We start from the raw sequence: 27302 nt of genomic DNA on the forward strand, positions 1-27302 counted from the left end.
TATACCATTATCATAATTTTTTTTAAATTGACACATTTTGTTATTAAATTATTAAACATCAATAATGAACGTCAGTATTGAATATCGTGCAGGCATTTAGAAATATTTAAAATACAACAGCGAGAGTTTACGTTTGGAAATTAATTATTGATGTCAGTAGTTTCAAGATGTCTGACCATGTATGTCCGTATCTACTGCGCCGTTCGATTCGTTCATCGTAACCGTAGACACATGGGTAAACATTTATTCTTTCGTTTTGTTTTTTCTTTCTGTTCCGCAGTCCATCATTGAGTCACCGGAGAAGCAACTGACGCTGAACGAGATCTACAATTGGTTCCAGAACACATTCTGCTACTTCCGGCGTAACGCAGCAACGTGGAAGGTATATCTCTTCACATTCAGTAAAGATACGAAACGTTATAGCATCGCTAGAGGTGATGATTCGAAGAAAGTAAAAACGACACAGTGTTCTAGCTTGTACGTTGTTCGTTTTCAAAGAGCTTCGCTGAACAAAAAGACCGCGCCTTTTTGTTTCCATTTTCATCGACACGTTCGACGTCATTTCCGCGAACGATCGCGCGAGGATATTCTTCTCCGAGAAAACACGTCGACATAAATTTGAATCTGTAGGAATCGCGTGTTAGCAAAAAGTTGTTCACGGTAATCGTGTGCATCATGTAGGAAGTCGAAAATAATTTCTCGCCACTGAATTGGATGAACTCAGAACGCGGTTTCGAGTTATGCAACGTTTGATTGCAAGTCACAAAGACGAGATGACTTGGTCGTGCAATTTGCATTTACGAGCAGATTAAGCTGAATGCGTTTTAACTAGAAAGGATGAGCTTTCAAGAATCTCGGATAATCTTACGTATTAATTTGAATTAACAGGCTAAAGTGACGCGCCGAGCAGACGAGCTGGTAATGATAATTGTGTTGCTTCCCCGTTTAAAGAAAGGGGGAAGGGGGTGGGGGGATGAATCTTGGTAACATGTGAAATATAACGTCGCATTACGACTCGCGTATCTTGCCACAGTTTCAAACTTCTTTCTCAAAGTAAATGGCCTTCTCCAGCCAGCAATATTGTAATTAACAACCCCTATTTTCTTAAATTCGAAACGAATTTTGATCGCGAGATCGTGATGCGACTTAAACGATCCGCTTGTTGGCAAGAGTGCGATGCGCAAGTGTTTTCTCTGCGTGTGTGTGTGCGTGTAAGGCGTGAAAGTAATCGACGTTTGCCATGACGCTTCGCCTCGCATGGTTTATGTGTATCTGAAAGATTTTCAAGCAAAAACACAGGTTCGCCGGACACGACGAAAGGAGAAGCAGCCGTGCACCGAAGGAGAGGACGAGGTTACCACACGTGGACGGAGGTCGTGATCGACGAGAACGACCCCCGCGTACAATACAATCTTCCTGAATCTTTCTTTTTCCTTTTTTTTTTCTTTATTTTGATTTTGTTCCTGTTCTTTTGGAATTTTGTACGGCCCTGCGGCATGTATAATTGTTGTCGTTGCCCCTAGACTTAGATGACTAGCTGTGCATTAACGATTAAAGGAATGCCACATACCGTGTATTCTTTCGAATAATCGTTTTGGTTCGTTATTGTCCTCTTGCGGCCTTGTCATTTTTACGCGACCATCAGCCGGGCATCCTTTTTGCTGCTCTCACATCGTATACTACTATTAATTCACTCTTTATCAATCGTTGGTATGCTTTGAGTTTTCTTGTTCTATTTCGAGCGGCTCGTTTCGAATCGAGGATGATTAAATGGAACTGCTACCTTCATTCTCTTGTTATGAAAGATCTCGAAAACGCATGTTGTAGGAATGCAAATTTGTAGCAATGTCCCTTGATAAATGATGCAATAATTATTCATATTCAAGAGACAAGACGGAAGTTGCAATTGCAGGAGTTAAGTCGGTTCGACTATAAACGCTTCTAACAATATATCAGGCAGCAGTTCTCTAATTGAATCTCATTCGTAACAGAGACATAAGATGTGTTGGGCCGTTTAAAAAATTGGTAGCGTACTTTAATGAAACGATTTCCTAGATTCGAAAGAGTCCCAAGTTTTAGACGATCGAGGCATTAATACTCACGTGTGCTAGCAATTTTCTGAACAACCCAATAGCTTGAACGAAGAACAAGACACGAAAGCTCGAAATCTACTTGACCCTCGACGATTGTCCAAGGGCAAAACATGGTGCACTCTCGTTTTATCATCGACTTCTTATCATCATCATCATCATCATTATCGTCGTCGTCGTCATCGTCGTCGTGGTGGTCTTCGTCATCGTCATTCGACGTCGGAAGATGACGAGCAGCCTGTAAAACGGTCCATCGAATCGTGTCCCCGATCGACAGCCGGCCTCGCGATTGAGTTGGCTTCGTTCGTTTTTTGCGTTGCTTATTTAGTCTGTGTATTATTTTGTATAGAACGCAGTGCGACACAACCTGTCTCTCCACAAATGTTTCATGCGAGTCGAAAACGTGAAAGGCGCCGTATGGACGGTGGACGAAGTGGAGTTTTACAAGAGACGTCCTCAACGCGCTTGCAGCACGACCGGGTACGTTACCCCCGTCCCACCGACAAAATAAAAATTTTACAGCCGCGTTTTTTTACTCTTTATTCCCCTCTATTATAGATCTACATCTCACTATTTCTCTTTATAAATATATATACATATATATATTTTAGATGATATATATATTCTATCTTTTTCTCCGCTTTTTTCTCGATATTTATTATATATGATCATCCTTGGCCCCAACGTCAGACCACCAACCCGAAATTAAAATCGGCTTCGGTCGCTTTCCCTTTTTCTCTTCTCTAACCTCATCTATCCGCCAACGTGATCCTCTTGTATTTATTTTTTACGTTTCTATATATTTCTTCTCTCTCTATCTATGTGTCTTTTACATATTTATCAATATTTATATATATATGTGTTTATATACATACTTTCACTTAATCGCTTTTACTCTATAATTACATACTCGTACCCTCGAACCTCGTTCCCATTCATACTGGCAGATTTTTTACAATCTTTTTATCTTTTATATATATATATATATTAATATACGTCTTTTTATAAATATATATATACATTATATTATTCATATTTATATGTATATATTTAATATTTAATAGTGTTTAATATTTTTATATCTTTTTATACGTATACATTTATATATAGCTTTTTTCTATATATGTATATAGCTGTTTATATATATACATATTTGATTAAGGATTTAACACGTGTATGCGCGCGTAACGCGTGTGTGTGTGCAAGCCTCGTATGTATGTATACGCACATACACGCACGATCTTATTGTGCATTATCCATCTTTCTGTACGATGTGTTTTTCGATACCCTATATATACATCGTGCCTTTGTCCCTTTTCTTCTGTTTGTTCCCTTTTTTTTGTGCGTATCTAGTCCCTTCGTGTACGTTTACGCATTCGTACGTGTAGATTTGTGCGCGTGCGTGTACAAACTATTCCTATTCTTTTTTTTCCACCTCTCTGTTCGCAATATTAATCTGTATAGTAAAATCGCTTGCGTCGTTCGTCTGTACTTACGTCTGTTTGCTAACACCGAGCTTCCCGAGCTATGATTCTTTGAAATTACTCTACAACCAGCGAGTCGCAGCTTATTTGACTTGCAGTAGTCTCCCGTTATATCGCCATAGACGACAGACGTTGTTCTCGCAACTGATACTATGTCGAGTCGAGGTAAACGTTTCCTTCTTTGATACCGCGAAGGTCCGAGGGAATATCTGTAAAATACGTGGGAATACAACGCGCGATAACTGCAATGCGTGGCGGTTACAACACCTGACGATTACAACGCGTGGCAATTACGAAGCGTAGAGGTTACAACTGCGATTGCGAACCGTGGTAATTACAATCCGTGACGATGCAACGCGTTACAGTGCGTTGCAATTACAAGGTGGTTATGCAACGCATTGTGATTCAATACAACGTTCAACGAAGGATTCGGTGGTTAATTCCGTGCTCCTACGATAGCGATATAACGAGGGTCTACTCTGTTTAGAAGCAGAAAATCGCTAGCTTGCATCATTACTTTCGCTGAAGGATCCATTGAACGAGTCGAATTGTCGAGTTATACCCGGGAAGCTGGCTTCGTGCCGTGTTTGTGACATATCCCGCGCGAGTGTGACTTTTCTTACTTGCCCGTATCTTGCGTGCGATGGTAGCCGTCAAAGTCTGATGAGTGAAAGTGCTTGAATGCGTGTCGAGAAAATGATGATATTCGACGATGAGGATTGAACAGGCGCGAATGAATGCTAGAGGGAGCCGAGATTGGTGGGTTGTGGACGGAATACCGTAGGATACCGTGGTGTGTGCTTTTATTCTTTTTTAACAAGCATGTGAGCTTTGCAGCGACTAACCAATCGAGAATCACTTGGCAGGGCCCGAGTCTAGTCTCGAATACCCGGGAGCCGGATGCGGGATACAGCCAGTGCAAAGTGAGAACCGCAGAATTGCACTTGGTCAGGTAGTGAGAGGAACTATATGAGCCTTACTACGTACATATATACTACTTTTACGTTTGTCTACTTTTTTTTATTCTCTCTCTGTACCCTTTCTTTGCGAGTCTGTGCTGTCTTTGTTACAATTCTCTGGTACGTCGGGATTCCTCCATGAAACTTAGGAGAGGACGATGGACGAGACTTTAGTAGGATACGTAGGGGATGGGGCCGTTGACGACGCGCGTCTCGTCGTGATTTCCGGTGAACATAAGTCAGCTATTCACCACGTGCATGAGTTATTCGAGCGCCACCACTCGGCGCGAGTCGTGGCGCTCGAGAGGACGACGTTTGTTAGACGCTTTACAAAAAAAAAAAAAAAACACAAAAAAACCGAGGCTGAACAGAGAACGGTGCTGGTTTAGTGCTCCGGCAGAAAGCTAAACAAACGAAAGTGTGAATTGCTGTATAGACAAGAAAAGCGAACAAACGAAAAGACGAAAAGAACTATGAAAGAAAGCGAAAGAATTCTACTACAACAGCAGTCGACGACGACAACAACAACAAGCAGAAACAACCTTTATCTGTTTTACTCTCTTTTTCTCTATTTCTTGGTGGTCTTGTCTGTGTATACAGAACGCGATCCGCACCAATCTATCATTGCACAAGTGTTTTGTGCGCTATGAGGACGACTTCGGGTCATTCTGGATGGTGGACGACGCCGAGTTCGTAAAGCGGCGGCATCTGTCCCGCGGCCGCCCCAGGAAATATGACCCAACCCCATCACCCACTCCACCCCACCTCTCCGCACAGTAAGCACTACCACTTTTTAGAATTCTGCTGGCTGGCTGGCGCGACGTTTCTGAAACCTTACCGCGGTATCTCTTGTAACACGGCGACCGGGACACTTTTGCTTGGTCGTTGTCTACAAAAGTGAACCACTAAACCGCCCTCTCGTACCTGCTGCCTTTGTCGTTCAATCGCAAAACGATTCAAAAAAAAAAAGATCATAAATCATATGGTGCGAACATTTTCTCCTTCTTCTTTCTGTCGTTGTTCATAAACACAGCGGTTCGTTCTTTATCGTTAGTCACTGTACGTTTTATCTACGTTCTCCTTCGTTTCTGCCTCTACTTATTAGATATTTATTGGACGTTCTACGTTGTAGTCGAGTGGTAATTCGTTGGAAAATGACTTCCAAGGCAGCAGGGAGTGGCTCTAAGCAGTTTATCCAACCCCCGGAAACGAATTCCGCATTGTGCCTGCCTCGAACACCCTTAGTACCCGTCTCCTTGCGAACAAGAACAAAGTAACATCCGTCAAACTTCTTCCTCTTCCTCAGGGGTGCGCAATACATTTTGCGAATGCTTCGATATCTAGTTTATTTGTTGACACGTTCGCTGTGGCACCACCCTTAGTATCAAGCGTTAACCCTTGTACGATCAAGATTAAATAGTAAACTTACTCAGTTCATACCTCTAAATTAATTCTGAATACATTTCAAAGAACTATGAATATCTCTTTTTAAATTTATCTCAAAAATTATGTACAACCTTATAATCTGGGTGTCTTTAAGGACAGTTACCATAGCAAACGTGCTACGAATGAACGTCATAATTAAAAAGAAACCGTTGCTAGACTTTGTACGATTCATACTCGAGTTAACTCGTCCAGATTAATGTAGCAGTTAAACGGTGGGATATTTTGCGCACCTCTGTTTGTGACGTCCAAAACAGCCCCATAGTACATCCCCATGTATACGTCTCACTAGTACCGTAGCCCGAGGCTCTAGCACACCCGAGAGAGCTTAAATCCTGGACGATCCTGCAGGAGCCCAGCCACAGGACGATTGGTCCGTGCTGCAGGATCTCTGATGTGTTTAGTGGTTGCTCGCATGGATAATCAAGGATCCTATAATATTCGTTCCCTAAGAACTAAGACCAAAAAAAAAAACAACGAAAAAATGATAATAATGAAATATGAAAACTGTCCCCCGTAAGACTTATCCCTACCACTGAAAAACACTGTGCTTATAATTGTATGGTGCTTACGTAGTGGCGTTTGCAGTGTCTTGAAAGAATGTGGAAGTGTTTGCGTGGACAAACGTTTCGTTGGCCTTCTTCTTTCGCCTTTTTTCTTTTTCGCGAACTCCGTTTCACTGTACCAGGCTGGTTTTCAAAGAAAGAAAAACATTTTGTTTCTTTTAATTTTGTTCGTTCGCGACACGTGCGCGAACGAAGCGTTTGTCGTCTATCTCTCTTTCTTGGGTTTCTTTCATCTTTCTTATTTTTCGTTTCGCTGTTACGAGCGGCAAGTTGTGTAGCTTACGTTTAGTAATTAGAAAGTGCAAATAAGTTGATGCTGGCTGTGTAGAAGAAGGGTGATGCTTGGGACTGTCAGATTTTTAGCAGTCGAACTATTCGGTTCATTCAAATATTTCAGTATTCAAAGTAAAATATAATAGTTCGACTGTTCGAAATTCTATCGGTACTCGAATACTCTGAATATTCGGATTTTCGCAGCAGTCCTGCCGATGCTTCTGCGTTTTCTTTCTCTTTCATTTTTTTCCGATGTGTTCAATCGAGAGAAAACGTTGTATCGAGGTATGCGTTCCGTTATTTTTTCATTTTTCTTTCTCTCTCTTCTGTTCGCCTTTAGTACGCTTTTTCAACGTGAGAATGGTTTTCCGTGTGACTGATAATGCGTGTCAGGGCTACTCGCGCATGTGTAAATTGTGTAAATTAAGCGTCACAAAACTGCAAAATCTCGGATGATACGGAATTCTCCATTCATCGCTACGACCACTCTCTTCTAACTCAAGGTACCTCACCGTTTACGTACTAACTTTGCAACTTCCGGTAATTTTCTGTACCTTTTATGATTAATCATCTTTTTTAAAAGTTTTTTAACAATTTTTCTACTTTTTATACTCTAATTACACTCTTTCTCTTTTTATCTCTCTCTCTCTCTCTTTCTCTCTTTCTCTCTCTCTCTCCTGTCTCTCTATCTTTCTCGCTATCTCTTCTCCAACTTTTCTATCTATATTTCTCTCTTTTACCCACAGCGCTCTGAGTCACTTGATAAACGGCCTCTAGGCATCCATCTTTTTTTCTCTTAAATTTTTCTCTTCGCATGCAAGTAATCGTCTCTTGCAAAGAATTCGTTCGCGACATCCCTGTCTCCGTTTCGATTCGAAAAAGCGATATTCTCTTTTTTCGAGACAGCTTTCAGACGCGTCCCTTGCGCTTCGTTGTTTGCAAGAGAAGAAACGTGCTCTTTTCTCTTGACACTTGTCTTTTGAAGGGAGCACACCTCACGGTCGGCATTCAGTACCGAAAAACCTTGTAAATAATTACCGAGGAAAACGTAAAAGGGGTAAGCACAGGTAAGCCTCAGAGCCGTTTATAAGCAATGACGTCGTTTCGACAAATGAACATCGAAGAAATATTTTTCCAACGATTTTAAAATTTTGAAAGAACGATTCACGAAACGAGAGCGCTTTTTTGAAATTTTTCTATATATATATACATACATACACACACTTTTTTTACTTAACCTCGCTCAATCCGAACCGAGCCGATCAGTTGGACGAGTGAGAAGCGTAAACTGGTAAATAGGTAAGAGTTTTCGAACTCTTTTTTTTCTAATCTTTTTTATCACTTTATCAATCTATTATATACGTGTATACATTTTTTCATATTATATTTCTATCTCTTTGTATCTCTCTGTCTCTCTCTATCTATCTATTTCATCTCTTTCTCTCTTTCTCTCTTTCTCTTTCTCTATCTATTATACCTTTACATATTAAAACTCGATCACACCTGCACACACTGTACACAAAATCTCTATCTGTACCCGTCTCCTCTCTCACCCGCCCCGAACCTGAAATCATTAATTCTCGAATATTTATTCCACCCGTATACATCGACACAAACTAAAAGAAAATATAAACGAAAGCTTATCACACGCGTTTATTTTCAGGAAACTAACGTTAGCCGAACTACGATGATCACTAATGAAATCTTTTCTCTCGATATGTAGGGGTGTCCCGTCGAAGAGTCCAACCTTGACCCATAGTCCAACCATGTACGGTGACGCGTTAAACGCCAATATCCAGGTAACTGTTTAGACACGATGTATTTTCCTTCGTTATAGGGAGATAAATATTCGATCGTTTGTGACAATATATCGAGTCAATGTATTGATATCACGGTCTCTGAGCGATTCATGTGGAGCCATGGAACACCGTCATATCATCGGAGAATATTCTCTCTCTAGGTTCTTATTCTACCATGATTATTTCAATGGTCATTAACGTGTCTTTCGTAGTCTCCGAACGCTAGGTGTTGGTAACGAATATAGGCGACTAATGATCTAATGCAATTTGAGTATTTCCAGGCGACACTCGGAGACTCGAATATGGGATTTCTCAGCAACTCGATGTGCACGTCGATGACAACGAGTCCCGACAAGGAGCACGTGTTAGCCCACAACGATTTAATGTGAGTCACAGCTATGCGAAGTAAAAGAATCGTCTCGAAGACACGTTCGAATCTCCAAAGTATTCTCTGCGAATGCACATTGTTTTTCCTTGTGACAGGTCGCCGTTGGATGAACCAGCCGTGCACATAAAACAGGAGGGCCAAAGTCCGGAGGGGGGTAAACTCACGAGATTAATAAAACGAGAGCTGGTCGACGCACCGGCGGAGCAAGAGGGCGAAGAAGATCAGGTGGACGAGAGGGAGTATCCCGAAAGCCACGGACACGATTCCGGCCAGGACGAAGACGTGGCCGAAGACCTGTCGATGGCACCCGACATAATGACCCCCGAAGATCAGATCGAGGCGTAGTATCGTTCCTCGAGAAACGATTAGGTTCGAGCTGTCGCGTTGAAGTCCGGTCGTGTAAGAAGAAGCTACCTGTTCCTCGTCGGTGGAGAACCAGGACCAGGAAGCGTAAAGTGGTGAAAAATGAAAAAAGCAAAAGAAAACGAAGACGCGAAGAGGACGATGAAGGCCCCTAGGACCAGCTGCTCCTTCGTAAGAGACCCCCTTCACCCCTCACTCATCATATCCGAAGCCGTGATACGTTCGAAGCGGCTTTAAAAGGTAAAGACAAGAGGAATAGAAGCGAACAGAGGCACCGAACGTACGCTGTGCGTGATCGATCACGACGAACAAATCGACCCGAATCGATCGTCGCGATCCTTCGATCCATATCCTTACTCAAGCAATCGCGAACAACGATGTATTTTCTGTTCTTCTTCCATTTCGTTTCGGAACCGCGGTTATATCTCTATATACATGTATACATAAGTATATACATATACATATATCTCTAACACCCTCTCTCACACTCTCTTTCTCTCTTTCTCTTTCGTGTACATTGCATTAGCGAGTAAATGAAGAAGGGAAACCAATCGCATCCGCTGTAGTTCGTGACGTTTCGACGAACGGGTCACCCTTCAAGAGCAAAGGGGAAAAGAGAACCTTCAGCCTGATCTTCGTGACTCGTTTCGGCTTCCGGCATCGTGGATACTCGCGCGTGTACGACCGCCTCTTTCGAGTGAATGCGCGTTCCGCGTGCTACGCTGATCGCGACTCCCATTTCTGGACCAATTTCAATCAAGAAAATTACCATTATTCGAAACGTTTCGTTTTTCACTTTAGAATTTGATTCGATATTTTGATCGCCACGAAAAATGGCAGCGCATGATCACCATAGATTAGAATCGCAATTGCTCGAAGTACGAAAGTTTAAAATGTTTGCTTTTAGCGTAAATGAATTTGGCAATTAGCGTAAAGAGTTGATTTATCGCGATTCAAGGTACAATCAAAGTCGAACGATAAATACGAATCGCGATTAGAAGAGCACGCGGTACACTCGCCTGAGGATATTAGTAAGAGCGGTGAGGGTGAATAGGAATGGTTGGAAAATTAAATTTAAGATAAAATTGCGAAGCTGCGACGGTGGCGACGGGTACGCGCGGGAACGACTGACCCTTTTTAGTCTTAAATGTATATCGTTCGTGGTAATTAGGATATCGTGAGGATCAAAATCTCTCGTGATGTAAAAGGATACCGGGGACTCCTTTCGAAAGGAGCCTCGTTCTCTAATATCAGACACTTAAGGTTAAGGAAGCGTTCGCGTACGAGGCACGAGCGCAATCCCGACGTGCCCGGCCGTTGCTCTCTTGCTAATTACTGTATAGTTTAGGAGAAATTAATTAAGTAAGTAGTTTCGTAACGATCGACGATCATAAACGTCGACGATTCCGCGAGGAAGAACGTACACGCGCGCGTATCCTTGCAGTTTTCGATCGCGATTACTTTCGAGCTCGTTCACGAATTACGGAATAAACGATGGAGAAAGGAAAAGAACGCGATGAAGGGAGTTCGAAACGAGAAAGAAACAAAACACAAGAAGCGGATGCCACGAAAGCACTTATAAATAAATTCAATTACTATGTATGCATATACATATACATATATTAATACGTATACGTATCGGAAATTATAAGAAAATTAGATATCGATGACCCAACCCCTGTTCACCATTTTCCCTCCAAATTCTAAAACAACCATCGCTCTCCAACTTTCCGCTCCTAGTCCTGTGTAATCAAGCTCGGTTCCGAATTGAAAGAAAGGCAATACGACTGGATAGAATCGTCGCGTCCGAAAATGTACGAGGGGTCGTTACTCGTCGGTCTTCGAACCCCTGAAACACGTCGAGTTTAGGTCGAAAGCGTGCTCAGGTCGGTATGGGAGAATTTTTTTTGGAGATCTCTCGCGGTCAGAGATCACCACGAATAAATCGATTTCGTTTCGATGATCGTCGACGGCCACCGAGGATTTGTGAATCGTGCTGTTCGAATCGCGTTAAACAGCGACCGGAACACGATCGCGTGTGATATATTTCCGTTCGAGAGCCGTAGCCACGCGGAGGATACCGTTTGTTTGTAATATTTTTGTAAATTGAATTCGTTCTCGAGGACGTTAGAGACGTGTGCTCGCTCGTGTAGATAGCTTTTAGGATCGGGCCTTCTCCCCTTAATTGCCAGGGTAATTATTAATCGACGACGAGAATACTTCCGTCGTGTCGGTGACGCGAAACGTGTTAGACATGAATCATCTATCGTGATCGGTTAAATCGAGACAAGACACATCGATCGAAGTTTCTCGCGTCTTGACGTTTTAACGATTTTTCTAGTAAGGACAAATTATTCATCTTTGGGTGTCTATATTAGCTCGACTCTACTTAGTAATATTAGCACAACGAGAAGTTACGAGTCATCTTTGTTTTTTCTTTTCTTTTACGCAACGTTATTCGCCTCGAGTTTAGTCGGTTTCTCGCGTCGTTCGAATCCAAATCACCAGATTATTCTCTTATTTTCATTCCTCTTAATCCTTTCGCTACCAAACGGCGTATTAACCCTCGAAGCATGAATCGATAACAATTTCAATTTACTTTTAGTTAGACTGTTTTAACAATTTAATCTGTTTCTATTTATTACGCGTCACTTACAATTTACAATTTTCAAAGTATGTTGTAGCGAAAGGGTTGACGCGTTAACTGCCACCGATAGATAATTAAAACACCGCAGTTGCAATTGTTCCAATTTTCGATCGAAGCGTTCTACCCAGAATTTTACGTAACTTTAGCTGTTTTCTACCAATTGTGAAATATGAAATTTGTACGACAGTTAACGCGTTTAGTTACTCTGTCCATTCCGCGCGCATAACGTTAGTTAGCATAGGACGTTTAAGTTTCGGTCTCGCGTTGTTCCAAGTCGACTCCCACGCAAAACCCACTGAAATTTCTCCGCTCATTCACGATCCATGATACTCGTTCGCGAACAAAATCACAAAACATTAGAGAGAGAAAGGGATCAAGCGAGACACGCGTAATCTGCGAGTGTGTGCATCGTCACGTGCGTCACCGATCAAAAATTATCGGCTAATAAACGAAAAGTATCCAGAGAATAAAACGTAGAGAAAAGTGTTCAGACAAAAACTCGAAGACAACTGAAAATGATTGGAAAAACCGGTGCCGTTTTGGGCTCGCTTTCACGTAATGCTACTATTACTAATCTAAGTCTATACATGTATTGTGTATAATGGATTTAAGGACTCGATATAACATAGGAAAGACTCTCCTTTGTAAATAGTTGAACACTCGTCGAGGCATTAGGGATTTGCGAACATTGCGGATGAATGAAGTTTATCGATAATGTGGTATATAAAAGTCTATATATATACATATAAATACATACAAACACACAGACAGACACACAATGCGTTACGCGTATCCCGGCTGCATTTAATTTTTACTTTCGAAATGTCGGATATCGCCGTGAACGAAGATGGCCGAGCGCGAAACAATTCTGTCACGGCAGCTCGAACGAAGATACTTTCTCGTTTTGTCGTATATATTATACGTATGTGCGAAACGAACGGGAACAAACGGTCGGTCGATCGATTTCGAGTGAACACGATGTTCTTCAAAGTCGATACACTTTTTAGCACACGGAGACCGTTCAACGACGTTTTTCATTTTAACGAGCGTTGTTTTTTTGTATAGTAGCCGGCTGTTACCCTGCGAATATTCTATATTGTACATGTTTATACGTTCCCTGTTATGTTTGTTGTATATTTCTAAAAAATAGGTCTGTATAAATGTTTCGATTTTCGTACGAGCGTAAGAAAGACGGGATTTTTAGAGTACTTTTCTGGTTCATCGTTTCGTCACATTTTTATCGGCCAGATAATACTTCTCTTTCTCATCCTTTCTCTTTTACATTCGATGCTAATCTTTTCTATTCATGTTCGTTTCGTTACGAAGTATGACGAACCAACGCGATCATATCAAGTTAGTGGTATCGAGTGAACAGTGCTGAATCGATAGTTTTTCTCTTTTTATTCGTTTCGTTGTGTTTCTTTATTCAAATTCTATCGTCGTGAAATTGTAAAGCGTGTTAAGAATGAATTTATTTTCTTCTCTGGAATCGAGCTTATTACGGTAAATAAAGATGTTTTTTCGCGTCGCACGTGTTCACTCAAAATGTTTCGCGATGTCGAATTTCAATCGTTTCGAGCATCGTCGATCGCGATCATTGGAACACGGGAGAATCTATTTTTTAAAGAGTCACGTTATATACGAGAACAACACGAATTGGAAATTATTCTCGTCGCTTAGATCGGATCTCGACGCGTCGGATTCGTCGATGAATTTTTCAGTATTATTCTGTGCCGCATGAAAGAAAAAAACAAATAAAGAAAAGAAAACGAGGAAGTTCTTAAACGCGATCCGAGCTCCTTATTAGATCAATGAAAATTTCCTAGGAACATTATCGTCTCTGGATTATTTGATTAAGTATTGTATGATAAGTTGCCTTGTAAAAATGTACCGATTTTACCGAAGAAATTAAATGTGTTACTGAAAGAAAACCCAACAATCTCTCTGGAACTGTTTCCATCGACCTTTTTTTTTTCTTAAACGAAAAAGAAAAAGAAAGGTAGCGGGCAATAGCAATTTATCGATTATAAGTAGAGTGTAATTTGTAAGTAACACGAGAAATTATCATTTTTCACCTGTACTTTCTTTGTATAAGACTGACATCGTTTGTATATGCTTAAATATGATGTTGTTAGGGTACGTCGAGGTTTATACACGTAAATTAAATGTGTCTACGATTAATATGTGTTTTAGAATCACAGGAAAAAAGAACCTTATATCATACTGTACATACAACACTTAAGGAGGTCGCATTTTCTAGTTCGAATTAAGCATTTAGAGTTTAAGTCTTTATCTAATAGAATCGTCTTGAGAAGAGTATACATACTTAATAAAAAGAAAACAGCAATTCGTGAACAAGAGGATTCAAAGCTGTCTAAACTGTTTGTTTCCGAACTCCTTGTTTATCATATTTAAAATAAAACAACTGCAAACAATTTTACGATCCATTACATATTCTATCATTTCATTTTTTGAAGCTAATCATTCTCATATAATTTCACCTTCGTTTACAAATCTCAAAGTCATGCACATAATAATAAATACCGGTTGATGTTACGTTATTATCAGCTGGTAAAGAAGGAACCTTCTATGTCACAGTCGATAAAGTACCTTTTTATCGATATAGAAGGAAATTACTTTTCCCGTCGAAGGTCACGAATATTACAAAAGTCGAACAATGCATTTGTAAATAATTAATATAACATATTTAAAAAAATATGTCGCCCAAAAAAGAACACTTTACTTGTTACTACTAAAATATTGTTCTTTATTCGAGCGATTCTCAACACTTTAGAGCGTACAATTTTGAACGTTGTAAAAATAAATATCATTCACATATCGCTAGTTACGACTAGAGTTACTTGAAACATGATTCTACAGGTTTCTCTACGCCCACGTATTCTCGTTCAAAAGTCTGCAGCTTAATTTCCCATTAAATTTTTAATCAACTTTCTCGTCGATCGTTTGTTTCTCCATTTGTCGTAATTGAGTAGAAACCAATTCCCATTTCGAAGACCACGGTGGTTTCTCCATTTCCTGCGTGTTTACTTCTTCTATCAAGTTCATCAGCCTGATAAAGAATTCATTGAGTTTCGCTGCTGTCCCTCGTCGCAGCTTTTGAAAGTTTTTATCTGTAACACGACGAACCGATTACTGGAAACGATTAGAATGAAAGCGGGTATCAAATACAATTGAGGTCTTTCATGTTCCACCGTAACACACGTGGTCTGCAATTATTAATAGGGTAAATAGGACATTCGACACGAATCGATATTTGCTCACGATCAACCTTGCCATGTACTTCTTACCGGAGAAGACGTATGTCAATTGTGCGGACAATATCCATATTGTCATTAAATATTCAGTACCCATAACGGCGAAATAATCATTCGTTTCACGTTAACGGAATAATTTGTGTGTGTAGGAAAACTCTAACGTTAATCGTTTAGGATAAATGCATAGCTAGAATCTTGCAAAACTATTCGAGTATATGTTTAGAATTTTCGAGGTGTCACCGCCTGAATCGTTAAAATTTTTGTTTCATATTTACTGGAAGGATAAAAGGAGTTCCTGAGCCAGATACTTTGCTGCGTGAGGGTAGCCATGAATCTCTTCGTTATCAAACTCTGGCTTTCAGCAGTCATGGGTCTCAGTCTACTAATGAATCGTAGAAGATACTCTAACAAGTACTTGTTAGAAGTAGCAAGCTTTTCGAGACATTGTTGAGGCTTGGAGCTCCACACGACGATGTAACTTAGACTGTCAACATCGAGCAAAGGATGTTTCAGTGTTTCCAACCACTCGAACAATAATCCCGATAAGATGTCCAAATCGGTTTCCATTTGTAATCGTTGCCAAGCCGTGGAACGATGATTCAGATCCATCTGAAAATGAACACAAACTATATCAAGATGAATCACTCCAAACTGAGATTAGCACAAAAGGATGAGCAACTCGCACGATACAATTTTTATAAAAACAAATAACTATATCGAACCTGATAATCCTGCAAACGTTTCTTCGTTTTATCAGCCAGCAACGCATTGTCTCTGATCAGCGCCTTGATCGCCACATCGGTGCTCACAGTTTCCACGGCGGCATTTTTTGCGGCGGCCTGCAGGTTCATATGAGATTGGATCTCTTTGTAGCAATCGTTGTCCGCGAGATCCTGTCCGTGGATTCCATCTCCGAGAACGTCGTCCACGTAGTTATCATCTAGGCCTATGCAACAAACTCTTAACTATCGTGTTCTGCAGCGTCACTGTGAGGCGTACCTGGAAAAGTAGAATCACAGGATGGAGTATCAGGGGATGTACAGAACACGTCACTTAATCTTCCAATGTCATCTGAGGTGTCTCTCGAAGACGCTTGACTGCTACTTGCACACGCTTTCGCTGAACCTGAACATAAAATACTTTTGAAACTCTTAATAAATTTTATTAAATAGTCTTAATAACTATTTGAATGAAATGTAACTCGTGTGTGGAATTTATCTTACTAGAACAGTCGTAGGAATCGGCGAGTGACTCGGCCCAGGAATAAGAATGCTTAATGTTCCCTTTGGTGTCCCGCAGCTTCTCCAAGAAATGAGATATGAACTTGTTCGTGAAAGACGTGCTGGATACCGTGTACGTAATTTCACACGGAGAATTATCGTCCTGACAATCGCACAACTGGAGAATTCGCTCGCATATCGTGAACACGATCTGAAGAATAATTTGGATTTTCTTCCGACGATTCTAAAAAGCTAATTGAAAAGATTAAAGCATGCACGAACCTTCGGGATGTGTTTAAAAGTACGTTGCTCGTATCCATGTAGAATGTTATGCTGTTTTCTTAGGTGAGATTGCAAGCTGCAAGGTTTGCGATCGCCTATGGCGCTACTGAGAGGGAAAACTATCATTTGAGGAAGCACGAAGTGCTCAAACTCTTGTATACAGAGTATCTGCCCTCGCGTTTGAATAGCGGATGGTCGTTTCATTCGAACGAACCTTATGGCGTCGTTTGCTCTAACCCGAAGACTATAAATAAGGTAGCATGCGATCAGGACGCCGGTTCTACCTAGACCTGGAACAAATTATTATGCACAATTGTCTCAATGAGACCAAACTGATTGCAAGCTTCATGGAGTTTATGGTCCTATGATCATAATGTACAATGCAGTGTCTAAAGAAGTTACGGCTACAATAATAACGGTCAATTTCGCTATATAAGTTTATAAAGATATTCATGACTACAATAAAAGTTTAAGCGATGAATTGACAAGGAGGTCTAACCGATATTACTTTAACGAAAATATCACGTTGAAGAATTGAAATATTTATCTCTGTATGATTACAGCCCTATCGATCGCAGCTAATTCGAGAAATAAATTACCTGTTCGTGTTGTAACCGCGAATCGGAAACGGAACTCGTAATCGCGACCGGTCGAGTTCCGGAGTTAGCGAGAGTTATGACGTATCCAACGAATAACCACTCGATATTACCACGGTGCATGTTTCGTGGTTCTCTAACACATATCAGCGGATAGTAATTAAGTTACAGACGAGTCACGCGTGGAATTTCGGATATTCGATTAAATCATGGCTTGACAAAACAGCCGGGAATTCCTCGCCCGAAGAATTCGCTACGTTTCGTGCGTTTTTCGGGGTACACAATTTCGTGACCGGAAGACACGCTAAATCGTTCCGAAATACTTCTGAATCTACTGGGTTCAACGCAGAAAATGGAATAGTTTCGTACACGATAAGGTCACGTGTAGCTCGATTGTCTCCAACTCGTATAGATGCAAAGAAAATATAATTTTCATGATTGCTTTTAAGTATGCATGACTAGCAGTCCTTTATTACGGAATATTTGATCGATCGATTTAATCGAGCACGATTTACTCCGAGGTTTCTGAACCTCGCGATTATATCGAACAACGATTTTCCGTTTCCTCGGGTTTTCAGATAGATTATTCAAAGGCGAAAATATTTATGAAGAGTTACCGTTCGTGGCGTGTACTGTTACGCCCTAATTCCTTATCTACCCTGGTCTATTTTTCGTGCACATAAATCCTGTCGAGGTAGCGAGGTGACTACGTTCATGGTTGGCAAGCACGCTTCCCGTCAATTAGGGAATTAGTCATGGACTCGTGCGAAAGAGGGTGTTAAGTTTCTTGTTGAATTATGGGATTGATGAAAAAACGCAATCAACCCTTCACTTTGTAATAACTCTAATTTGATACGTTATTTCTTTATCGCGCCGCTATTAATTTTTGATGAAAGAGTCGACGCTATAATTTACTGAATTTTGAGAGCTGTCTTTTGTTTCTTCAATTTCCTGCTTCTTTTCTTGATTAATACCTACCTAAGACTTTGCTTAATTTATTCAGATACGATCTTTAGATACCTTTTCGTCTTGTACGTGGTTCGAGTACACCGTACGAAACGTGTAATTTGTCCGGCTGAGTGGAAAGTTCAAGGGGTTGAGTGCATAATGAATGCAAAAATTCAGATGCACCGAGTCTGGTCGTCGCGGTTTTGCAGCACGCAATGCACCAAAACATCGCGACTCGGTCGAACGAGTTTCACACGTTCCTTAGATCGATACATTTAAAGGTTACAAATTGCTGATAGGGAAGGCCGTATGAGGGCTGTTAAGGATCGTATAACTAGTTTTTTAAATTAAAACGGTCATTGACGAATCAAGATAAGCGAAATCGCATCGATGTATCTATCTCGGATAACATCTTCACTGCTACCGATTTAATCGTGCAACGTCATGTAACGTCAATTTAGCAGCTAGATCAGATAGTGGAAGATAAATGGTCGCGAAAAGAGAATCAGTGTAACGGCGAGTAAAAAAAGAATAGAGTCGACGGGTATCGAAGAAGGTCGATTTACCAGCGTGACAATGAATTGCCACTCTTCCTTCCTGTACGGCGAAGGCCACGACCTTGACCATATCCAAAAGTTTGCTCATGGTCGCGTCCCCGTAGTCCTTCAATGCAAAATTGTAATAGTAAACTGAAACAGAATCGAGGAATCGGATTTTTTAGACCTTGAGAGCCTCTGCTGGTTTCGAGTTTTACGGTTGCTACCAACGATACTTTTGTTTGCTCTGCATGGATACACGATTTTGCTGCATTGCATGTCCCTTCGATCTAACTCGCGGAGTCAAGTATGTTTCCCTTAACATTCCCGTAATCCGAGAAGTAACCCCTTAATTCAGCATACGGGTATCCATGTTTATTTTGTAAACGTATAAAGAATTAGACAAACTATTAAAGAAAAATATAAAACATTTGTCTGATTTAACTTGTATAATTTCTGGTTGACGTTCGGCTACTCACCGTAGTAATTATAATTAGAATTTGTAATCGATTGACAATATTTTTCAAAGTACATGTAAGTGCCTGTTCTACATATATGTGTAATTGAACTTTATCAATATTTGAATACCTACTGCCATTTTTCATGAAGATATTCGGGTCGTAAGTGAAACCGCTTTCCTCGAGGGGGCCGCCGCAGCTCGCATGCTCACCCGGCGTTTGCAGGTTTATTATGGTTTTTATACTCCACCCTTGAAACTGGGCAATTATGTCTTTTTTTATGATTTGTGCGGTGTTTGGCCGTGCCATCGCGAGAACGTCGTCTGTCACCCTAAACGAATTATCGACCCTTACAGTTCCATGATGAAACAATTAGAAATTTTGAAATTGAGTTTCGAACAAGTTTTGAAGGGAAATCGCTCATACTCTATTTTCATCTACAATCAATGTATTTTGTACGCTATATGTGCATAAAATCACGTGACACGATTTAATTTTGTTTATTCGATATATGCTGAATTTATTGTGACGTGACAATGATCGATTTTGTTAGTCAACAAAATGGTTTCAAAGATTGTATAATTTAACGAGAACGATAAAATGGATTTATATCGCGTTTCCCATTTTTCTTTTTATAAATCCTCGTTCTATTTTGTATATAAGCAACGGAGGAAATTTACGGTTTTTCATAATCTTTTATTGCACGGTCTTACCAATGCGAAAAGATGTTCTGTATTGCCATGTGCACAGGCCGCCAGGCTCTTGGATTTTCATATTTGCACCTAGAACCACCGCAAAAAATCGCGCACTGAATTGCTTGAGGGGTGAATTTTCGCAAATTCTCAGAAAATTTATTATAGCCCGCCTGGACCTCGCAGAGATCCACTTGCCCCGCTTGAAAACCAGCCGGTACTAGCGAACTCACGTCCATTCTGCAAGTTAATTTTGTACATCCATATTTGCTTGTTTTAAATATTCGCTTTATTCAAAAGAAGTTACGTTTTCACGCGAGAATCATCCCATATCGAAAATGAATTAACATCTCTATTTCTTCAATCGTTAGCGCACTTACATGTTCAAAAATAATCACACCCCTTCCATCCATCTCATTGCCGTAAAAATTGAAATTCTCTTTAAATTTGCCCCTCTTTGTCCGCTTGGAACGCGTCCGACAGTTCCAGCAGAACTTTTTTCCAACGATTCTCTTTACGTAAGAAAGCACGACAAAGCGTAACAATTAATGCAAAAAAGCACTTTACGTACTGGGGTAAGCGCATAGCGACTGGTAGTTCTGCTAACATAACGCTACTTTATCTATCCTTCTATCATTCTGCTTGCGCCTGCGTCGATTCTACGGACTATAAAATCGCTTTTGTTTCATTTCAACCCCACTGTACTCCTTACATCCCCTAAATTCGAATATGACGAAATGCCATGTAAAAATTGTACGTATACATGTGTTTATGCATGTATTATACAGAGGAACAACTATTTAATTAAAATTTACATTATAAGATTTAAACAATAATTAATTATAATAATAATTAGAAACAATTTTATAAACTCTACCAAATAATATCAAATTATAAATATTTGAAAATATTTAGATCTGATTTTTATTTTTTAAGACATATGAATTTAATGATTTGAAGAGTAGATTCTGTTTGAATGGAAAATACGGTAAAGATGAATGAGCGTAAATCTGAATGAGAAGCACGTGATTTTGATAGTTTTGGCGGGAAACACCACGTGTGCGTAACCTAAAATATTACGTATATTTATAACCTCAATCCTTATCTTGTCAAACGCGCAAAATGTTCAAAGAGTATTTATTGAGGAACCATCGACAGGAATTGGAAGAAATTTTGGACAACTTGGATGTCAGCGGTTTCTATTCGATTTACATAAAGTAAGTACTGCGTAATCTGACAGTGAGTCACGACAGTGAATCATGATTGTGTTACAGCTTTGTATCTTTATTTGAGTTTGATACGGACATAGCGCAGAAAATTTTACAATATCCCAGATACTACTTACCGCTATGCGATGAATCAGCGATGGAAGCTCAGCAGGAAATAGCAAAATCAGAACAAGTTGTCAAAAAAAAAGTAATGTTAGCTTTGTACAACATTTAAACTTTGCATTCTAGTCTACTTTTTAGTCTTTATTTTGAAAAAATGATGTAGGTACGCATCAGAGTTACTGCTGTACCACTGACAGTAGACCAAGGACAAATTGGGCAACTTGTTTCAACAAGTGGTATCATAGTAAGAATGTCCCAACCTACAGTATTGAAGCTTGTTCAAAGATACATATGCAAGAAGTGCAAGCACATTAATCATATTAAAGTTAGTTGAACATACAAATCTCACATTATTACATGCAATAGTAATTCATACATTGGTTTTAGTATGAATGGGAGAGACAAGATTTTGGAGAAGCTTCAGAGTGTGAAGCATGCAATGCTACAAAGTTAAAAGCTATTAATGATTTTGATGTAGAAGATTCCTCTGATTGTCAAGAAATAAGAGTACAAGTACATTGTCATTTCTCTTTTTAATTATTGTCTGGTTGGTTAATATTATTAAATGTTGAACACTATTAACTAGGAGAAAAGTAGAACTGATACTAGATACTTGATTGAAGAACTGAAGATCACTCTGTTGGATGATTTGGTTGATAAATGTAGACCAGGAGATTATGTTGAAATTAGGTGAATAGTATTTAACAATATATAGCTTAAAACATGAAACTACAGTTTACTAATTGATGCACTGCACTTCACACACATAGTGGTATAATTGTAAGAATATGGGGACCCTTAGAAGTTGGAGAACGTTTAGAAGCAACAACCATGATGTTAGCAAACAGTGTAACAGTACGACGTAAAATATCTGATACATCCTCCACCCAGGAGATGAAAGACATTTTCAGAAGTTACTGGGACAACTACAGTGACAATCCTCTGCTCGGTAGAGACAATATTCTTGCATCAATTTGTCCTCAGGTATTACATTACTATCTCGTAGTCAATTAGTGACATTACAATATTTAATCATCGATCGTTTAAAGCTCTACGGAATGTACATCCCAAAGTTATCTCTAGCCGTGGTCCTAGCTGGTGGTGTGACGAAATACAACGAAAACGGTAACTGGCCGTTCACACTTTTATTACGTTCTTTTTTTCTGTAAAATACAATCATTAAATCAATTAAGGAACCCGTGTACGCGGAGAGCCACATCTTCTGTTAGTCGGCGATCCAGGAACCGGCAAATCCAAATTGCTTCGCGCCGCAACTCGTTTGGCTGTAAGATCTGTTTTTACGACCGGCGTTGGGTCAACTGCAGCAGGTCTTACAGCGACTGCTGTCAGGGTTAGTTGGCGTTATTATGCATCGTCTTCCGTCCGTAATAATCAACGTTCAACTCGTTTTATCGTGTAATAATACAGGACTCGGACGGCTGGCACTTAGAAGCTGGAGCATTGGTATTAGCTGATGGTGGAATTTGCTGCGTGGATGAATTCACAACGATGAGTTCACACGACAGAACAAGCGTGCACGAGGCCATGGAACAACAAACAATATCCATCGCCAAAGCTGGATTAGTCAGCACGTTAAATTCGAGATGTTCGGTGATCGCAGCCATCAATCCGTCTGGTGGTCAATTTGCAGAAAACGAGGACGAAGAATGGGAAACGAGCTTGGGCGATCCTCTTCTGTCTCGTTTCGACTTGATATTGCTTCTGAAGGATAACAGAAATCCAGAGTGGGATAAATTAACGTCAGATCACATTCTAAAAGCTGCTTGCGAAGCTAACGAAAGCCTGGTGCAAATGTAATCGAACTGTGTACATGACTGTTAGCTCCTTTTGGTTAAACTGTTAATTATTGATATTTGATTTAATAGAGATTCGAAGAACCATTTCGAACTTTTGAAGACGGAGGGATTATGGAAGGAGGATAGTTTGAGGGAATACTTGGCACACATTCATTCGCTGCAACCAGTACTGACGAAAGAAGCAGAAATGGTACTCAGAGCAACTTATCTTTATCATAGATCACACCCGGATAGAAGGGAAGAAAGAACGACTGTGCGACTTTTAGACAGTCTGATAAGGTAAAATCGGACTTTTGGAAAATTGGATCTGTCATACTTAATGATTGCTGTCTTTAGGCTAGCTGAGGGACATGCACGATTAATGTACAGGTCGCAAATCGAGATTATGGATGCCATTTTTGTTGCAAAATTGGTTGGAACAGAATCAAACGCGAAGGTAGATCCTGGTTGTTCGTTCCCAACGGATCCGATTGCCACTTATCGATTAGAAGGTATATCTTTCTGCGCATTTAAATTAACGGAATAACACGATAGTCTTATCTAATCAAGGAAAATTCCAGGTAAAAAATTACTCAGAACTATTGGTTTGCAAAATTTAGAAAGTTTATTGTAAGCATTGTCGAGGTGCCACTACGGAAGAAAGTATTATTACGAGTAACCTAAATATTTATTTGTCAATATTTGTTGTCTGTTCACTGCTTACATAAGTACAAATGTACCAGCGTGTATTTATAAAATTTAAACATTTTTTTATATTTTTATACAAAACGAATTATTTTATTGTTCACCGCTATGTAATGAAGGTGGTGTGTAATTATTGCAGTCAATTTAAACAGTGTTACAAGTCTAAAAATATATTTAAAGGGTATAATAATGTACGATCAAGTCTCAACAAATAACAAGGTACCTTTTTCTCGATACTCCTGAACATTTTTTTACTCGATACAAATTTTCCACTTCATTCGGACATGTTTCGATACATCCAATAAAGTAACAGCAACGATGCAACCCGATGCAGGTTACAAATAATATATCAATAATTAATAAATAATTAAACGTATGTAAAAGTAATTTGTTTTCAAATTATTTCCTATACGTATGTTTATAGATTAAACTTTACAGTGTTATAATATTTTATGGTGCTAGATAACAAGTACTTAATCAGGAAAGGCCATATATTACACGTTGCAAGGAATGTATAGGACATTATGGGATAGATAAAAAGATGTATCATTTCCGTATAATTCGTAATTAAGTTAACGCTTATCGACACAACAAATGAAAATTAAACTCTATGAACGGATGGATATAACCGTGTTATAAAATTATTTTGATTATCAGCAAACCAAACACATTTTTCTTCATATAAATCGCGCATGATTACAACATCATGAATAAAAGTGCCACTTTAAAATAGAAAAGCTAGCAAATATATTGATGTATAATAGAAGCAATAATACAAAAGTTACTGATATGATTATTAGCTCACTCCTACTACATGATAAATTATTTCGTGACTTCTTTTTTTGTTAAAAAGAAAAAAAAACGAAACATAACTTACAAAGTATACGTTAAGTAATACATAGGCGCGCGCACTCACACACAAACATCGTGTGTTATTCAAATTTAAAATACTGTTGCGAATAGGTGATAATTTATAAACATTTGTTAAAAATATCCAGTAACATTCTTTGCCAATAAATTAGACTATTAATTTCAACAAAACATGCATGATATATGTTCAAACACAAAAAATTGAAAATATGATTCTAACGTTAACGTTATAATTTTCCAATTGAAATATAGACTTCTGTAAGACGGCGTAATCCCGTTTCGATACAGAAGCACCGAAACTAAGATGATCTATTGATTTATTGAGAAGTAAAACATCAGAGTACCTGAAGAATAAATCTTGGAGTGTGGCAAAATAACGCTTAGTAGCGTGGTTGATTAGCAGCGTTAGCCATTTGGGTGCGAACAGCAGTGGCAGCAACGTTACTCGCAGCGTTTTGCACGTGTTCATTGCGCAAAAATGTTGTAGCGAACTCTTGTTGTGCTTTCGAAACGCTCGCTTCCGACGAACGATAAATACGATGAATCTACGGGACATAATTTTCTTTAGCATCTCATTATTACGAAAAAAAATCTCGTAAAATTTTTTACTCTACCTTGGTCAACAATAGAAGATCACCACACGCAGCAAGAACAAAACATAGGGCGATAAAGAGCAACAAAAGACCAACAAAGATTCCCTTGGCGGATTTGTCGAACATCAACATAGCAGTTATTATACCGCTGGAATTACAACATATAATTAATTCACGATTGTGACGATCATGTCATTAAAAAAATGAAGAAATTACCAAGTTCCTGAGCCAGGAATGCCTATAGCCTGAATTGCTGTTACAATTAGTTGAAAGAAAAAGACAAAGAAAAACACCATGAAGTTGATAGAGCTATCATTCCTGAAATAAATGGATCATGTAACAATATTCTGGAAGCTGTTGATATAATTCAAGATACATACTTGAAAGCCTTGTATGCCGGTCTAAACCAACACAAAAACGAGAAGGGTGTAAAAAGTATAAGATACAATATTCCAAGACCAAATGTTGAAAACCTTTCATTACATAAAATCAGCACAAATCCACCAAAAACATTTAGAACCAAAACACAGCCATGAACTGCAATTCAAGAGAAATATTTAATAACTTGATGATTGCTGTTCAATTAACACCTAATAGTAATCCATTAAACTTACACATCCATAGATGATACAATTGCCTGACAACTTTCTGAAAGTCTGTACTTATTTCCACATCTATATCTTGATCGAAACAAGGTTGGAAGCAACACTTATCAGGTAAAGGTGGCCAGTTGTGACGCTTTGCTTCAATACAAAAAATTTTGATTGATAAGTAGAAATAAGAAATGAACATTAGCTGAATTTGTGTTATATGGACTCACGATAATATGGCGTATTTCTCATATCCTCTTCTGTTCTTCCTTTCCATTCTGGCTCCGATCTTTGCTATAATTGTGCAATACTTTAAATAGAACAGTACAAAATATAAAGATGACTCATTATAAAACATATTTCATATACATTTACATCCGAAGTAAGAGACAATGTGCTTCCAAGTGCAGCATTCACCGTTTGCTGAGGAGTACGGGCATAGTTAGGTGGTGGAGCTTCTTGACTCGTAGGTTGAAGCGTAGCTGGTTGCTGTGTTGCTCCAACTCCCCCGTAAATAGGAGGGTTTGAAGCACCTCTGACTTGTGCTGTTCCTTGTGTTCCCTGATCCGCAAATGGATTATAATCTTCCAAACCTCTGTTGGCTGGTGTGGAGGATACAGCTCTCCTTATTGCAGGATCCTATATTTAAGAATATTTCTAACTGTCATCTATTTGCCTTACATGACAATTAACCATGGAAAAAGAAGATCTAAATATGGTTATGTCCAATGAATGTATATTTATAGAGAATGTCTATATATAGAATTAACAGCCATCTAAGCATTTTCTTTATTTGATACATATACACAAAATTACACGCAATTGAAAGTGATAATTTCTAACGCATCAAATCATCATCCATTCTAACATCAGTAAAGATACAAGTACAAAGATCAATATGAAAAACAGTACGATGATTATTTAATTGATACGTCTATTTACGTCAGGACGTAAAGTGAATATTCACTTATGATCTTCAATGAAATCTTATAATTCAATTACACGAGTTTATTTCCATTTGACAGCTTTACATGCAATATTGAACGGAGTAATGCGCGTTTGACTTTAGCCGCTCCTAAATTACTTACCGCAAATGGATCATTGATGCTTGGTTCCGCGAAGGGATTCTCGTCGAAACCAGACATTTTAATCGTCGTTCACCAAATCACAAACCGATGTATCGTTGAAAATTAATAAGACCTTAACACACTCAAAATAATCTTATCTAAAGGTGCCTATACGTGATGATCCATTGCGCTGCGGTTACCTACGGTATCGCCGGGATTTTAGCCTCACAACTAGAAGTCTGCAAAACAACTAATGCCACGTCTATCAGTGTTGCAATAAGCGCGCTTCACAAGTCGTAACCAAGTAATGCATGTTGCATTACTCATGTTA

At 39.3% G+C, this 27302-nt stretch overlaps 3 protein-coding genes across 28 annotated transcripts in view; 2 read left to right on the top strand and 1 right to left on the bottom strand.

The window, feature by feature from the left end:
* FoxP (forkhead box transcription factor P) overlaps positions 1-13943 on the top strand; it is a 222937-nt gene extending 208994 nt beyond the window's left edge. For 13 of the 22 annotated variants that reach the window (XM_076532612.1, XM_076532600.1, XM_076532603.1 and 10 more), the window contains 5 exons: positions 281-382; positions 5134-5309; positions 8539-8614; positions 8887-8999; positions 9098-13943. In XM_076532612.1, coding sequence (XP_076388727.1) covers positions 281-382; positions 5134-5309; positions 8539-8614; positions 8887-8999; positions 9098-9347 — 717 coding nt within the window. In that variant the 3' untranslated portion in view covers positions 9348-13943. Of the gene's footprint in view, positions 1-280; positions 383-2439; positions 2571-5133; positions 5310-8538; positions 8615-8886; positions 9000-9097 lie in introns of those variants that run through there. The other 9 variants (XM_076532604.1, XM_076532606.1, XM_012287491.2 and 6 more) reach the window with 5 other exon arrangements.
* On the bottom strand, positions 13561-27302 carry Scamp (secretory carrier membrane protein). 5 transcript variants are annotated; one of them, XM_076532623.1, is made up of 11 exons: positions 25336-25462; positions 25066-25266; positions 20041-20259; positions 19462-19658; positions 18900-19022; positions 16790-17079; positions 16511-16718; positions 16287-16412; positions 16010-16233; positions 15563-15896; positions 13561-15143 (listed from the first exon to the last, which is right to left on the bottom strand). In XM_076532623.1, exons 2-11 carry the CDS (start codon positions 25188-25190, stop codon positions 14953-14955), a joined length of 2037 nt encoding a protein of 678 aa, XP_076388738.1. In that variant the 5' UTR covers positions 25191-25266; positions 25336-25462; the 3' UTR covers positions 13561-14952. The 5 variants fall into 5 exon arrangements, with proteins under 5 accessions (XP_076388738.1, XP_076388739.1, XP_012142875.1 ...); XM_076532624.1 differs by lacking the exons at positions 25066-25266; positions 25336-25462 and adding an exon at positions 20400-20823; XM_012287485.2 differs by lacking the exons at positions 13561-15143; positions 15563-15896; positions 16010-16233; ... (4 more) ...; positions 19462-19658; positions 20041-20259 and adding exons at positions 22481-23072; positions 25531-25632; positions 25695-25851; ... (2 more) ...; positions 26274-26543; positions 26993-27302.
* Positions 21082-24043, top strand: LOC100878895 (DNA helicase MCM9). Its single transcript, XM_076532630.1, has 12 exons — positions 21082-21236; positions 21294-21435; positions 21514-21675; positions 21738-21863; positions 21937-22040; positions 22121-22334; positions 22400-22475; positions 22544-22701; positions 22779-23164; positions 23237-23446; positions 23504-23658; positions 23728-24043. Exons 1-12 carry the CDS (start codon positions 21142-21144, stop codon positions 23778-23780), a joined length of 1881 nt encoding a protein of 626 aa, XP_076388745.1. The 5' UTR covers positions 21082-21141; the 3' UTR covers positions 23781-24043.

The sequence above is a fragment of the Megachile rotundata genome, chromosome 6 (genome assembly GCF_050947335.1).
Source record: "Megachile rotundata isolate GNS110a chromosome 6, iyMegRotu1, whole genome shotgun sequence".
Lineage (NCBI taxonomy): Eukaryota > Metazoa > Arthropoda > Insecta > Hymenoptera > Megachilidae > Megachile > Megachile rotundata.